The following is a 15149-nucleotide window of genomic DNA, read 5'->3' as shown; positions in this document are numbered from 1 at the left end:
TCATTGCTTTGTTAAATTGCCTACATGCCTTTAAGTCCCCTGAAATAGTGACACCTAGATCCCTCTCTTCCTCAGTAGTTTCCATTATAGTGCCATTTATACTATATTTAGTCTTTGGCTTTTTGAGACCTAAGTGCATGATTTTGCATGATTTTGCATTTTTTGGCATTAAAATGTATGTTGCCATGCTCTTGACCATTCTTCTAATCTACCGAAATAATCAATCATTTGTTTTACCCCTTGTGGTGTGTATCTACCCTGTTGCATACCTTTGTGTCATATGCAAAAAGGCACATTTTACCCTCAATTCCATTTGCAATATCACCAATAAAGATATTAAAAAGCACTGGTCCAAGTACAGATCCCTGGGGTACTCCACTTTTAATCTTTCCCTCCTTTGACTGTACTCTGTTTACTACAACTCTCTGTTTTCTGTGCTGCAACCAAGATCTTATCCATTCAACCATCTTAGAATCCAATCCCAAGCTTTCAAGTTTATTTAACCGTCTGCGATGTGGGACAGTGTAAAAAGCTTTATTAAAGTCTAGATAAGCTACATCTACAGCCCCACCTTGATTTATTACTTTAGTCACCCAGTCAAAAAGTCAATAAGATTTGTTTGACATGAACTTCCCCAGTAAACCCATGCTGTTTCGGATCCTGTAAGTTGCTGGTTTTAAAACCAGATATTCTACAACTCTTTGTTTTAAGAGTGTTTCCATCAATTTCCCTAAAACTCATGTAAGACTCATTGGTCGATAGTTACTTACCTCTTCCTTGCTTCAACTTTTGTGCAGTGGGACTACATTTGCTGTTTTCCAGTCCTCTGTGATTACTCCAGTAGCTACTGACTGGTTGAATAATTCTGTTAATGGTTTTATCAGCTCCCCTTTAAGCTCTTTTAGTATCCTTGGATGTATCCCATCTGGCCCAATTGATTTATCCACTTTCAGTTTTGAGAGTTCTGTTAGGACTTTCTCCTCTGTAAATGTACTTGTTTCTCCCTCATTTTTCTGACTATACTTGCAACTTAACTGTGGCCCCTTCCCCACTCTTTCAGCAGTGAATACTGAGCAGAAATAATTATTAATATGATCTGCTATTACATTGTCCCCCCTCATGAAGACTTCCACTCTGGTGCTTCTTTTCACACCCCCAATGGTCGCACCATCACAAACAAGCGCCAGTCCTATTGCTGGTTCAGATTTTTCAGTCTTAGTTTGATCTCCGTTGTAAGTGATTAAATATTTGTGTATGCAAACAGTTCAGCGACACACCTGCTACACTTCCATAACAAGCATATAAAACTCAGCGAACATCAGCATTGTGCGTGGTTTTCAATGAGGCCAAGTGTGAGGATATCGAGAAATTTCACAAGACTAGCAAAGGAAATCGTAAGCCAACTTCATAAGCAGTAGGTAGGATTGGAGGACTGATTGAGAATTAAAAAGTACTTAGAGGATTGGGGCAAGGAAGTGGAGATTGTATCCAGCAGCTACTTTGGAGTTCTGCTTTTATTTTTGCACTCGTTCACTTGTAGAAGAAGAAGGCATGAAACTTCGAAGTATCGAAGAACACTCAAGGAACAGCAGGTCAGCTCAGTCAGCACATTTAATTTCACCCAACTCAGTTGTAGAAATGAATGTACATGCCAACCTTCAGCGTCCAAAACACAATTATATATATATTTTTGTATTGAAAACTTTATTTATAATAAAAATAGCATTCACAGGCTTGCTTGTCTAGCTACATACATTGTGATCTGTCCCAGGTAAGGAAGCCTGTACTGGCAAAGTCAACAATCAGCTTCAATCAAATCAAAGTACTGTATCAACTTTCATAAGTTAAATAAAGCAATGGCATGGACAGTGTTGATTTATGCATAGTGTTTAAACAAAGATTGGCCCACTAACCTCTTTTTCATCAAGACATTAAAGAACGTCGTGGATAAGGTACATGATATGACAACTGAAGAGTGTATACAAGTGCTTTATAATGGACAAGCAGGTCCACAATGCTGTAACCTATTGCCGATAGCCAAACAACTTAAGCTTCCAAATTACTGGTATAGATTGATTGATTTCAAAGACGAATAGAACACCTTTACATACCTGATTCAGTATACATTAAAATATATCCCCCATTCATACTTTTTCTCCGTTCCGGGTAATATGAACACTTATCCCATTCCTTGCGTAAATCACTTTTTTTATCGTCATAAAGTATTTTTTATACAAGGAAAACAAAAAAAGGCATTTTTGTTATTTTAACAAGCTTGGATAATTACAATTTCAAATCTGTACACACAATGATTGGCCATATTTTTTTTGTACAGTACCATAACAACAGTGATAGACTTGCAATGCTCATTTATGTCAGTATGAAAATATGTTTTTTTTTCTTACTACACCAATGCACTGTAAAAGCAGCATTTTCAGATTTGTGGCAGACAGTCCGGCTCAGCTCGGCAGTAACGCAATAGTAACTTGGACCGATGATACTCAGCAGACGGGACAATAGCTGCTATAGAAGAAGACTTAAAAATAAAAAATATATACTTGCTTTATAGGCCATGCATTGGGACCTGTATACCTCAACATTTACAGTGGAGCACCATAGTTCCCCATTTTTGATTTAAATTTTTTTTTTTTTTTTCAAAAAGGACCAGCAGGATATTGGTTGATCAATGAACTTCTGGTCTCTGAAACACCATATGGTCATCCAAAAGTACATTATGATCCTGTCAAAACACTTTAGGTTCTCCATAGCAAGTAAATTTAGCAGGCTCTCTAGGATTTACAACCTGTCCACTACAGGTTCACCCGATGAACCAATAAACTGTAACATGAAGAGCCTTGTGCGAAGTGTGCTTGTATACGTCCTTCATTGTAATAGTAGTCTTAGTTATCTTCAGATAATTATCTCCCTTCCATTCAATTAGTTACACTGACTTTAGATTAATTTCTTCACAAATGTCCCTACATTTCATCCGATCCCATCAACGACCTACATATGTTTAATTACACCAACTGTAGTTGCAAATAATTAACAGTCAGGAATAATCTTAGTTAATCAAGCCTAGCCAAAGAAAAAAACCCCAAAAACCCTAAAAAAAAAGCTGGCGGTTTGCTCTCCAGTGCCATTAACACGTTCTACAGAAGAAATGTCTGGAAATAAAAGTCCAAAAATGAACATAGTCAAAAAAATAGCTTCTTGAAGAACATGTCAAATCCCTTAGTGGTTTATATTTGGCAAATAATTTAAAAAAAGATACATCAAAAAATACTTTCTTTAATATACATCAGGCACAACACTCTGTAAGTAAGGTTTCATCTGCATAAAACATGTCATGGTTCTAAAGGATCATGTATGTGTGTTGGGTGTAAATCTAAATAAGACACTATAAGAATTTTTGTTCTCAGAGCCTCCTTAGATAGAGGCTGGAATGTGACATCAGATTGATCAGATACTGAGATCTGTGCTACATTCCTTATAGGGTTTCCGTCGCTGTACTGTGGAATATTTAGAATTTTTTATTGTATCATGTTTCAAACTGTGATCATCCCGGTCTCTGTTGCTGGATTTTTGATCTCTGCCTCTTCTTTCTGGAGATCTATCCCTTTTCCTTTCGGGAGACCTCTCCCTCCTCCTTTCAGGTGAACGGTGTCTTCTTTTGTCAGGAGATCTTTCCCTTCTTCTGTCAGATGATTTTGCCCTTCGTCTTTCAGGAGAACTGTCTCTTCTACGATCTGGTGACCTTCTTTGATCCATAAACCGATCCAGTGACTTCCTTCTACGGGTAGGCGAACCATCCCTTTTTTGCACAGGTGACCTTTCCCTGGTTCTTTGAGGAGAACTGTCTCTCCTGCGCTCATACCGCTCTCTCTCTCTCCTCTCCAAAGTATTTTCAGCACTCCTTGTCCCTTCACTTCTCTTCTCAGGGGACATTATCTTCTGTCCATTGACCGCCATTTTATCTCCTTGCCTCAGCTGCTTTGCTTCAGGCGACCGGTCCCTTCGGCCACTTTGCACAGAGTAGTTTTTAGAGGACCCGTTCCAAGTGTGATGGTCTTTGTGTTGTTTGCTGTAGTCCCTGTGGCCTTTGGGGTCTTTGACATAAGTCCGTTTTTCCTCATGCTGTAATGACTTATGAGTATTTGGTGGGTAACTGAACTCCAATGGCATGGGATGTCTCTCAGATGGTAGTGTGTTCATTTTCGATAGACTTTGTGAACTGGCTGTGGGGCTGTTCCTGTCACTGTTGGGTTCTGGAGAGGAAAAATTAAAATTAGTCTTCCATATAGACATGGATCGTAACCTATATCTCGTCTCCATAGTTAGTGTCTGCAACACACATTGGTTAAAGCAGTCAGTATGTATTAATTGAAGGCTGTTAATCTTATCTATTAACAATGGCATTGATTGAGTATATACATTGGTTAAGGTATGTCTAATTTAAAGGCACAGTTCATTTGTGGTCTACCTAGCAATTGTGCTAAGCCGGACACCTGCGGCAGCAACATAGACAAATGTGCAGAACTCAACACCTACTTAGTCCACTACCAGCTGAGAAGTATCTGATTGAAATGGACTACCAATGTGTGTTTCCAAATCATGACACTCAATGCTTGGGTCTAGGAGGAATAGCCCGTGTGTCCCACTTTACACATTATTATCCACCTGATACATACGGTCATTTACTCCAACCTTGTTGATTCACAGAAAAATATCAGGAATTTAAAGATTAGCTTTTAATTTTAATATTGGATCCTAAACTAGAATCTCTTACCGTCAGGACCAAACACGCCGGGATTTCAGGGGAGGTTTGATAATATTTTGTCTGCAGGAAAAGCCCAAATAGTGTATCCACAAATTCTTTACTTAGTGGTTGAATATTCTGAAGAGGTCTGTTATATTATTATTGTTCAATTACGCATCTGAGGATTTTTTTTTCTTGCCGTTGGGGTAAAGTTGCCATTACACTACAGCTTACCAACCTAGTCACCGTTATACATGCACTCTGAAGAGTCACTCAGGGTCCGCAAGCCTCTTCTAGAACACTTACCACTAAACTGATTTGCTTATTTTGCTTTTCAATTTAAAAGTGTACTTTACAAAGAGAGCACACGTAAATAAATTTTTTTGGGGAAAAAAGAGAAGCTAGAGAAACAGGATCACGGATAAGTAGTAGATCAGCAAATATATTGGAATCTGTTCTTTCAATGTAGATTAAAGTGTAGGTTAAACTCGCAAGCGTACTTTTGGGATGCGGTTGCAATGGAACAACAAGGCTTGCATGTTAAACATCCAATAGTGTACTTACAGGTATAGGTCAGAGAAATGCAAGGTGTTCATGAATTGCTGTACACTTAAGTTTAGCAAAGCACAAGCAATGAGTAATTAGGCCACAGCACAGAAACACCCAATATTGAGTTAGCTACAAACCGTAGTTTGATTTTGGCCCATTAGGTAGACGCAAGACTCGTCAAGCTTGTCATTTCTCATACATGCAGCGATATTAGCAGGTATCATCGCTGAGGAAGGCATAGCCCGCACCAAGAGAAGAAGTGAAAAAGAGGGAAAGAAAGAGAAAAAGCAGAAGATTTAAAAACCCTATACATTGAAAGAGGAAAGGAGAATAATTATTCAATCTTCATATTTCAGGATGATTTATTTTGAAATCCGACCAGGTTGGCTAGATGATATCCAAATAAGGCTGTGAAAATTGCAATTCTATTGTGACATTAGGCATCTAAAATGTGATTTGTTTTTTGTTTTTTTTGTTTAAACAGACAAGACTATTAGAACTATTTTTTTTTTCTTAAAAAAACAAAACGGGAAACAGATAAACAGGATGCCAGAAAAAAAAGAACATTTACATTCAACAAAAAAATTATATATATATACAAGTCCACGGCAGACCACAACATTGAAATTAAAATACAAAGTAAAAACTCATTACAAAAATGATACAGCCTTACTGTGAAACATGTTCCATTGAAAGAGGTAATATTCTGGAACTTCACATTTGTAATAAATAGGGTCCAAGGAACAAATGAACCCATTAGGTTATAACATCTGTACTCTTTAGCAGCACAATTTTCAAAGTCTCTGACTTCTCATTTCTCAAAAAAATTAAATAAAATAAAGCACATTTTTTTTCGCTTCAAAGTCAGTTGGCTTCCGAACTGTTTTGTCAGTGCAACAAGCCATGTCGTATAGAGGCCCACCGCCTCACAACAGGATAATTCATACAATGGGTATTTAACAATACAGTGCATCTTTAAAGAGAAATTATTAAAAGTTATGGACAATAAAAATATGTACAGAAAATAGTTGCCAGAAGCAATGCATTTGTTACAATTCATTGGGAAAATTTGCTGTTCCCTGTCATAGATTAACCGGCTGAAGATGATAATATGCTACGGACACTGTGTAATCATCATCAATATTTCTGCTCTTAAGCTACTCAATGTATTTAAAAAAAGAAAACCATTAAATATAATTTCTAAAAGATTTACAATTTAAAAAAAAGTAAAAATGTTTTGTAAATTCGGTAAAGGAGAAGTATCATTTATTTTCTAAATCACGTCTAAAATCAATGCTCTTTTATAACCACCATTAAAAAAAATAATTCTGGGTTCATTAAGAACAGGTGAAATGCAACAAAGTGCCATATGGTTGTCTTGGTTGATTTATCCTGGGCAGGATTCAGGCAATAAATCTGAAAATAACTTCTTATAAAGATAGTACTAGACAAAACCATACATGTGCTTAGAAGAAGATGTAGAGCTCATACCAGGTCAAGTGAACCAATGCTTAATTTAACAATTAATTTTATTCTCTGCAAACATTTAATACTAGAAGAGTGTCTTATTCAATATTTTCAATTGATTTTCTTGACTATGTTAGAGAAATTAAAACAAGAAACTGTAGTCAGGTCAACACCACTGTGTTTGCAAAGCCCTGGATTGCCAATACAGGTAAGTCAAAGCTCCTTCACAGTATAATCCAGTGTCTTTCTGCTTTTAAATTTGTCAAAATAAATGACCTTAACTAAATATTTTTTTTTCAGAGAAAATATTCTGAACTTTAATGATGCTGTTTTCAAGTTATAACAGTCGATGATTATGAAGAAAAATAAATTGCCAAGCTAACAAATGCAAAAAGCCCACCCCCACAATCGCAATCTGATTGCAACATAGTGCAAATTCAGAAATTTAAAAAAATATATAAGATCTTTGCTTGAAATTTGTAATGGACAATATTCAAATATCAAAAATTAAACCTATAATTTTTGAACATTTTAAACCCTGTCTTTGTTTTTAAATATTTTGCGACCTTAAATCTAAAATCTAGTCCTGTATATCAAATGAAAGCTTGTTATGTTCTCAACAAAATTATTATTTTTCTTTTTAAATACGTGAATCTGATCTGAGAAAATTAGATTTTTGTATCCTCATAACTACTCAAATAGATTTTGGGCATTTCAATTTTAAGACTTGTAGTAAGCTTTGATGTCTGATTCTGAATTAAGAGTTCAAAAAAATAATGAAATCTAGGGTCAATTAAAAACCGGATCGATTAATGTGGAATGACTTATAACCATATAGATTTTCCTAAAGGTCATCCTACTACATACGTGCTTATGCAAGAGGTACAGCAAGGATACGTTTGCACATCTGCGAACACATAGAGGGGGTTGCATATGTGCCTGGGAATGCCCTCTTTGTGGGTTTTCAGAGACAGGTGTAAATAGTGGATGATGATGGTGGTTTTCTAGCACTTGGTTTTTCCAGATGCTTCAGTTACTGGTCCTTTCATTGTTGCTTGGGCACTGATCATTGTTTTGGGTTTACATTTGCATTGGTATACATGAGATGGGGAGTTATTTTGAAGTGTATTACATAAGGAATGGTGAATGCATATGAGCAGAATGACTTCAGTTTCTCAGTTGGAAATTATGGCCATTTTGCAGTCATCGCTGCATCAGCCTTAAATCGGTCCTGTAGTTTTAGGTATTGACGCTGTATTTTAATACATATACAATAGCTGCTGTGACTCAACAGTAACATTTAACCTATTTTCTTGATTTAGCTTTTCCATCAATAGAACAATGACTACATGCTCTGATCAAATGTATGAGGAAACAACAAAATAAAGTGTTTTGTGACAATCCCTTACTACAGTCATTAGAAAATAAGCTGATACTTCCCCTTTAAGTAAAAAAAAAAGAGGCAATCTACTTTGCAACTGTCTATCATATTGACTTTCAAAACCACAGCCTGCAATGCTCCCAGCACTGGCATGCACAGCCTGTGGGACTTAACCTGGATACATTCTGTAAAATTATATGTGCAATATTTCTGGTTGTAACGAAAATCTGGTAATCTACAGTATGGGAGCAAACGCCAATTGACTATTTGCTCCCAAACACTGTAAAACAGATAAAAAATAAACCTTCAAATTGGTTAAATATATAGGATTTAACCAAATTTATCCGAACCACCATTCTTTTTTGTGTAATCTGTTTTTATGGAAATCGAACCGCCATTTTTGTCAATTTTCCAGTGCCTTGGAGTCAACGGTTCACTGTTTATCTGTTTTTCGCTCGGACCAGAAAGATTGGACGGATAATCTTACAGTGTGTATCCAACTTTAAATTTGGGATCTATACAGAGCAACAGAAAGACCTTCTAAAGACAGGTACACCTGCCCAGAACACTGTAATGCAACATTAGCAAATTAATATGAGCAGAATCAGATGGACAACAGAAAGCCATTGGAAGAATATGGCGAAAACCAAAACCTTCTGGGAATGAAATGACCGGAACAGTTCATATAGAAAACTTTGGTAGGGACAAGCCGTATACATACATACACATATAGGGCCTTTTTCAGCATTTCTCTTAAATAGGAATATTTTACAATATATTGTATTTAATACAGTCTTCGCTATAACATCCTCTTAACATAAAATAGAATTACGTTCAGAATATTTTGTTCCCTGATAACATATATTTTTTTTCTCTTTACTCTTTAAATAAATTTCTTTTCATTGAGAGATAAAATCTTTATATCTTATATGGGTAGACGCTGCTTGGAAAAAAGCAGGAATTGGCAAATCACCAACTTTATGCAGCAGTGCAGATAAATTAGGCAGGAGTCATATCGTGCTTGGTCATAACATTATTTTCTCCCCCCCCCCCTAAATGGCAGAATTCTTATTCGTTACAAAAGGATCAAACAGTTTGGCACATTTCAACACAGTTGAGTTTCGAACAAAGAGACAAGTTTTTCCTTCACCAAAGATGCTACGTTGATTTTTTTTTTTTTTATAATTTTTCCTCCTACCGAGCCCCAAGTCCACAGAAGCAAGAAGAGGTTGAGGAAAGCGGAAAAAAAAATATCAGTACAAGCGAAGCAATTAATCATATTTCGCAAAAGTTGGTAAGACACTGGTGATTAAAAGAAAAAGGTATTTCCTGCTCCAGATTCTTGACAGAGAGAGATCATTCATGGAGTGACGGTAGGAAGCAAAGGAATGTTTTCAGAGTTTGACCCACCATATTCTGGCACAGAACCATCCCCGCGTTTCAGACTCAGACGTACTCGCCGGCCGCCATTTTTAATCAGTTCAATTGCCCGAGCATGCTTCATGTTCTTTGTGGTCTCTCCATTGATTTCCAAAATCTCGTCACCGACCTACAAGAGGAAAAATAGAATATTCTATTTCAACTGCATTTCAAAAATATATAAATAAAAACTGAATCTACAGCAGACATCACTACCCTGGTGTATTGACTCTATGACGTGTAGAAATGTAATTAAATATATAGTAGATTTAATCTACAATGTAGCCCGCTATTCAGACAGGGGAAAGAGTGGCCACCACCTATTCAATGTTGCCATTTCCGACAGCATTGATGGCGGATTCAACAAAACAGATCCGATATGGATTGTCGAATCCACTGCCGTTTTTGTCGACACGCCCACTTTTCCCCACTCGACAGGCAGAACATTGAATTCTACCTGTCGAGCCTTTGTCGAGCAGAGCGAAAACAGGCCAGGATTCTGACACTCGGAATTCCAGATTGAATACCGCCCTTATTCCTATTCCATATCCCATTGTTTTTCACTCCCACTCTGCTGCTGTAAAATGTATATATCGATTCACCAGTATTTTTAAATTCCTGACCTTTCAATATTACAGGGCAAATTCTTTTTTATGCTTAAATTATATACCGAAACCCATTTATATTATTAAAGCTGCAGTATTTTTATTTTAAGCTTTGAATGCTAGTCTGCTACCTTCTGTGTCTGTGCATGTGTGAGAAAGAGATGTAGTTTCACTCTCTGCCAGCAGATGGCAGTGTTTCGGAGACTCATGGTCACTAGACATATATATATATATATATATATATATCAGTGGCGCCGGAACGGGGGGGGCAAGGGGGCAGCTTGCCCCCCCCAAAATTACTGAGGCGCTAAAGACACTTTGCGGGCGGCAGAGCACGCCAGGCTGGAGAGGCGCCGATGTCCCTGCTCTGCGACGCTGTTCCTACCACTGCACCTGTCAACAGAGGTGCTGGCAGCTGTGTGGACATACGGTGCGTTCAAATTAAGACAAGGCAGTGCTACCGCTGCAGTTATATTGCAGAGCGGCCAGCCTTCAGTCAGCTCAGCTAAAACAGCGCGCCCCCTCCCCCTGACCCACGCGAGAATACAGCACGTTGACGTTCTCCCCGCCCAGCAGAGCCTCAAATCAATTTGCTGCTGCGGTCGGCCGCGCTGTGCCTTTCCGCGGCTGCAGTCATCGGCAAAAGAGGAAATGCCCACCTCTCTCCCAGCTACACAAGGCAGCACAAGGCTGCTGTGGGCACCGGTGCAACGAGCGGGAAGTAAGTGCTATAAATGCTGCAACGCAATTCAGGTCACTGGTCAGCAGGATGGGGCACGGGAGACACTGTCCCCCCCCCTTCTGTCACTGTAACCTAACCCCCCTGTGTTCTGTCACAGTCAGACCCCCATGTTCTGTCACTGTCAGCCCCCCTTCTGTCACTGTAACCCCCCCTGTGTTCTGTTACTGTCACCCCCCCCCTGTGTTCTGTCACTGTCAGCCCCCCCTGTGTTCTGTCACTGTCAGCCCCCCCCCCCCCCCCCTGTGTTCTGTCACTGTCAGCCCCCCTGTGTTCTGTCACTGTAACCTCCCCTGTTTTCTGTCACTGTCAGCCCCCCTGTGTTCTGTCACTGTAACCCCCCCTTTTTTCTGTCACTATCAGCCCCCCTGTGCTCTGTCACTGTCAGCCCCCCCTGTGTTCTGTCACTGTCAGCCCCCCCCCCCTGTGTTCTGTCACTGTCAGCCCCCCCCCCCTGTGTTCTGTCACTGTCAGCCCCCCCTGTGTTCTGTCACTGTCAGGCCCCCTGTGTTCTGTCACTGTAACCTCCCCTGTTTTCTGTCACTGTCAGCCCCCCTGTGTTCTGTCACTGTAACCCCCCCTTTTTTCTGTCACTATCAGCCCCCCTGTGCTCTGTCACTGTCAGCCCCCCCTGTGTTCTGTCACTGTCAGCCCCCCTGTGTTCTGTCACTGTAACCCCCCCTGTGTTCTGTCACTGTAACCCCCCCTGTTTTCTGTCACTGTAACCCCCCTGTGTTCTGTCACTATCAGCCCCCCTGTGTTCTGTCGCTATCAGCCCCCCTGTGTTCTGTCGCTATCAGCCCCCCTGTGTTCTGTCGCTATCAGCCCCCCTGTGTTCTGTCGCTATCAGCCCCCCTGTGTTCTGTCGCTATCAGCCCCCCTGTGTTCTGTCACTGTAACCCCCCCTGTGTTCTGTCGCTATCAGCCCCCCTGTGTTCTGTCGCTATCAGGTGTATAATGCCCACGTGTATATGCCGCTGCCCTGTGTATAATGCCCATGCGTAAATGCCGCTGCCTTGTGTATAATGCCCACGCATATATGCCGCTGCCCTGTGTATAATGCCCATGCATATATGCCGCTGCCCTGTGTATAATGCCCATCCATATATGCCGCTGCCCTGTGTATAATGCCCACATGTATATGCCGCTGCCAGTGTGTATAGTGCCCGGGGGTAACATATAGCAATTTAGGGGGCGCCAAAATGAGATTATATCTTGCCCCCCCCAACCTAAAAACGTTCCAGCGCCCCTGATATATATATATATATATATATATATATAGATGGTCATTTATTTTGTGTCTTATTATTTAAATATAGTACTTATGAATGCTGCATTTATTACATTTTCTTGAAGCAAGCAAAGTCTATGCAACCTTTTATCAAGCTAGATTAAACAGAAATTGATTTCCTCCCACTAGCTCATACTTATTTATTAAGACAAGCTTAGACAGGCAGCAATATGTTATCCCTCAGAGCTGTCTCACTAGTTTTCACTCTGGAATTCAGTTGAGACATTATGCTACACAGCAGATTTATTAAATGCTAGATTTAAATCATAAGGCTGGTATATAAAAAATAAAAAAAATAAAAACAACATTATTGGAAATGTTTAACATTAAAAAATAGTAAAACGTCTTTGTGCTTGACCTAAGGTATTAAAGGTACGTAAAAGTCTTTTTAGACTGATGCTGCCATACAGCAAATCAATCACAGAACAAAATGATATAGCTGTTAATGAGCTGCTACATTATAGATTGCAATCTGCTAGCCCAGATTTATACAACCCTATTACACTGAACAAGTCCCCTAATCTACCTCCCTGTCACCTCCCTCTCCTGCAATCATTACAGTGTAACATTTGTTAAACATATTACGCTCTGGGGCAGATGTATTAAGTTTGGTGAAGTGATAAATTGGTAGGTGATAACGCACTAGCCAATCAGCAGCTCCCAACTGTCAGGTTACAAACTGGGTTTTAAAAATTACAACTTTATCACTTCACCAGGCTTAATACATCTGCCTCTATATGCTGGAGCAGGTTTAGAAGACCAACTCAGAATAAAATATAAATAATAAAGGTACTTAAAAAACACCCCAAATGGTCAGAATTTTGGTAACAAGTAAGACAATCATTTAGAGTCCTTAATTTATGGATCTACTCAAAACAAGCATAATATAAACATGAAGACTAAAGGCCAGATGTATCAAGTTTCAAAAAGTGATAAAATGGAGAGAGATAACAACCAGACAATCAGCTTCTACCTGTCATATTACAGGCTTGAATGACAGGTAGGTGCTGATTGGCTAGTTGTTTATCACTCTCCAATGTATCACTTTTTGAAGTGGCCGTAAATGTTGAGAGCCTCAATGCTACAACCAAACATGTCTAATGAGACGTAGTCAGTTTGCTATGGGAAACATCAGTACAGGTCTGTGTACATACCCTCATCTTTCCACACTTCTCTGCGGGTCCATCTTCTGCTAGACGCAGAACGTAGAGGTCCATGTTATACTCTCGGCCTCCTCGCAGACTAAACCCAAATCCTTTCGTTCCTCTGTCGAGTTCTACAGCGTAAAATTCTTGCTCCTGCTGTAGACATTAAACAAATATATTCACACATCAGGATCCTATTGGCTGTGATTTTGAAAATGTTTGTATATTTTGATTTAATACTACTTGTATATAAAAATCTGTCCTAGAAACCGCTTGCTGTGTTATCTGTACGTCTCCGTGATGCAAGAGGGAAGATATGAGTTCAGGAGGAAACACGTGCAGCAATCAGTGTAGTTGGTTAGATGAACAATGACCATAACCCCATTCATTCCAAGGGGGAATAAACAATCACAAAAGGAAGGTTCTTTCTGCTTTAGTGAAAGTGCAGAAAAAGGGGATAATTTGGTGGCACGTGCCCTTCTGTTTTGCAGATGGATCTTGCATTGCCCAGATCGTGATGACATTAAGGGTTTGGACTGCAGCCGGTTTGGGCCGCAGTGTTTTTCCTTAATCAAAGTGTTTTTTTTTCCCTGTAATGCTAACAATTACACCATCCGTACTGCCCAGGTAAGAAGTAGATTCTGATATACCTGTCCTACATTATATACACCTGACTATAACTGTCCTACATCATATACACCTGACCATACCTGTCCCACATCATATACACCTGACCATACCTGTCCTACATTGTATACACCTGACCATACCTGTCCTACATCATATACACCTGACCATACCTGTCCTACATCATATACACCTGACCATACCTGTCCTACATCATATACACCTGACCATACCTGTCCTACATTATATACACCTGACTATAACTGTCCTACATCATATACACCTGACCATACCTGTCCCACATCATATACACCTGACCATACCTGTCCTACATTGTATACACCTGACCATACCTGTCCTACATCATATACACCTGACCATACCTGTCCTACATCATATACACCGGACCATACCTGTCCTACATCATATACACCTGACCATACCTGTCCTACATCATATACACCTGACCATACCTGTCCTACATTATATACACCTGACTATAACTGTCCTACATCGTATACACCTGACCATTCCTGTCCTACATCATATACACCTGACCATACCTGTCCTACATCATATACACCTGACCGTACCTGTCCTACATCATATTCACCTGACCGTACCTGTCCTACATCATATACACCTGACCATACCTGTCCTACATTATATACACCTGACTATAACTGTCCTACATCATATACACCTGACCATACCTGTCCTACATCATATACACCTGACCATACCTGTCCTACATCATATACACCTGACCATACCTGTCCTACATTATATACACCTGACCATACCTGTCCTACATCATATACACCTGACTATAACTGTCCTACATCGTATACACCTGACCATTCCTGTCCTACATCATATACACCTGACCATACCTGTCCTACATCATATACACCTGACCATACCTGTCCCACATCATATACACCTGACCATACCTGTCCTATATCATATACACCTGACTATACCTGTCCTACATTGTATACACCTGACCATACCTGTCCTACATCATATACACCTGACCATACCTGTCCTACATCGTATACACCTGACCATACCTGTCCTACATTGTATACACCTGACCCTACCTGTCCTACATCATATACACTTCGAAAAAGAAGAAAAAAGACTCTCTCTTTGTTGGGGCACTCT

The 15149-nt window shown here is 39.6% G+C and overlaps 1 protein-coding gene across 6 annotated transcripts in view; it reads right to left on the bottom strand.

Moving 5' to 3' along the window:
• Positions 1-1644: 1644 nt before the first annotated feature.
• MAGI1 (membrane associated guanylate kinase, WW and PDZ domain containing 1) overlaps positions 1645-15149 on the bottom strand; it is a 413627-nt gene continuing 400122 nt past the window's right edge. For 2 of the 6 annotated variants that reach the window (XM_083156034.1, XM_083156036.1), the window contains exons 21-24: positions 13365-13511; positions 9567-9705; positions 5446-5534; positions 4076-4268 (exon numbers count right to left, since the gene is read on the bottom strand). In XM_083156034.1, coding sequence (XP_083012160.1) covers positions 4212-4268; positions 5446-5534; positions 9567-9705; positions 13365-13511 — 432 coding nt within the window. In that variant the 3' untranslated portion in view covers positions 4076-4211. Of the gene's footprint in view, positions 4269-5445; positions 5535-9566; positions 9706-13364; positions 13512-15149 lie in introns of all 6 variants that reach the window. The other 4 variants (XM_083156033.1, XM_083156032.1, XM_083156031.1 and 1 more) reach the window with 3 other exon arrangements.

Source organism: Crinia signifera, chromosome 8 (assembly GCF_055691185.1).
Source record: "Crinia signifera chromosome 8, ASM5569118v1, whole genome shotgun sequence".
NCBI classification, from domain to species: domain Eukaryota; kingdom Metazoa; phylum Chordata; class Amphibia; order Anura; family Myobatrachidae; genus Crinia; species Crinia signifera.
The sequence above is the reverse complement of the archived record's forward strand: the minus strand, read 5'-3'. Positions and strand labels throughout refer to the sequence as shown.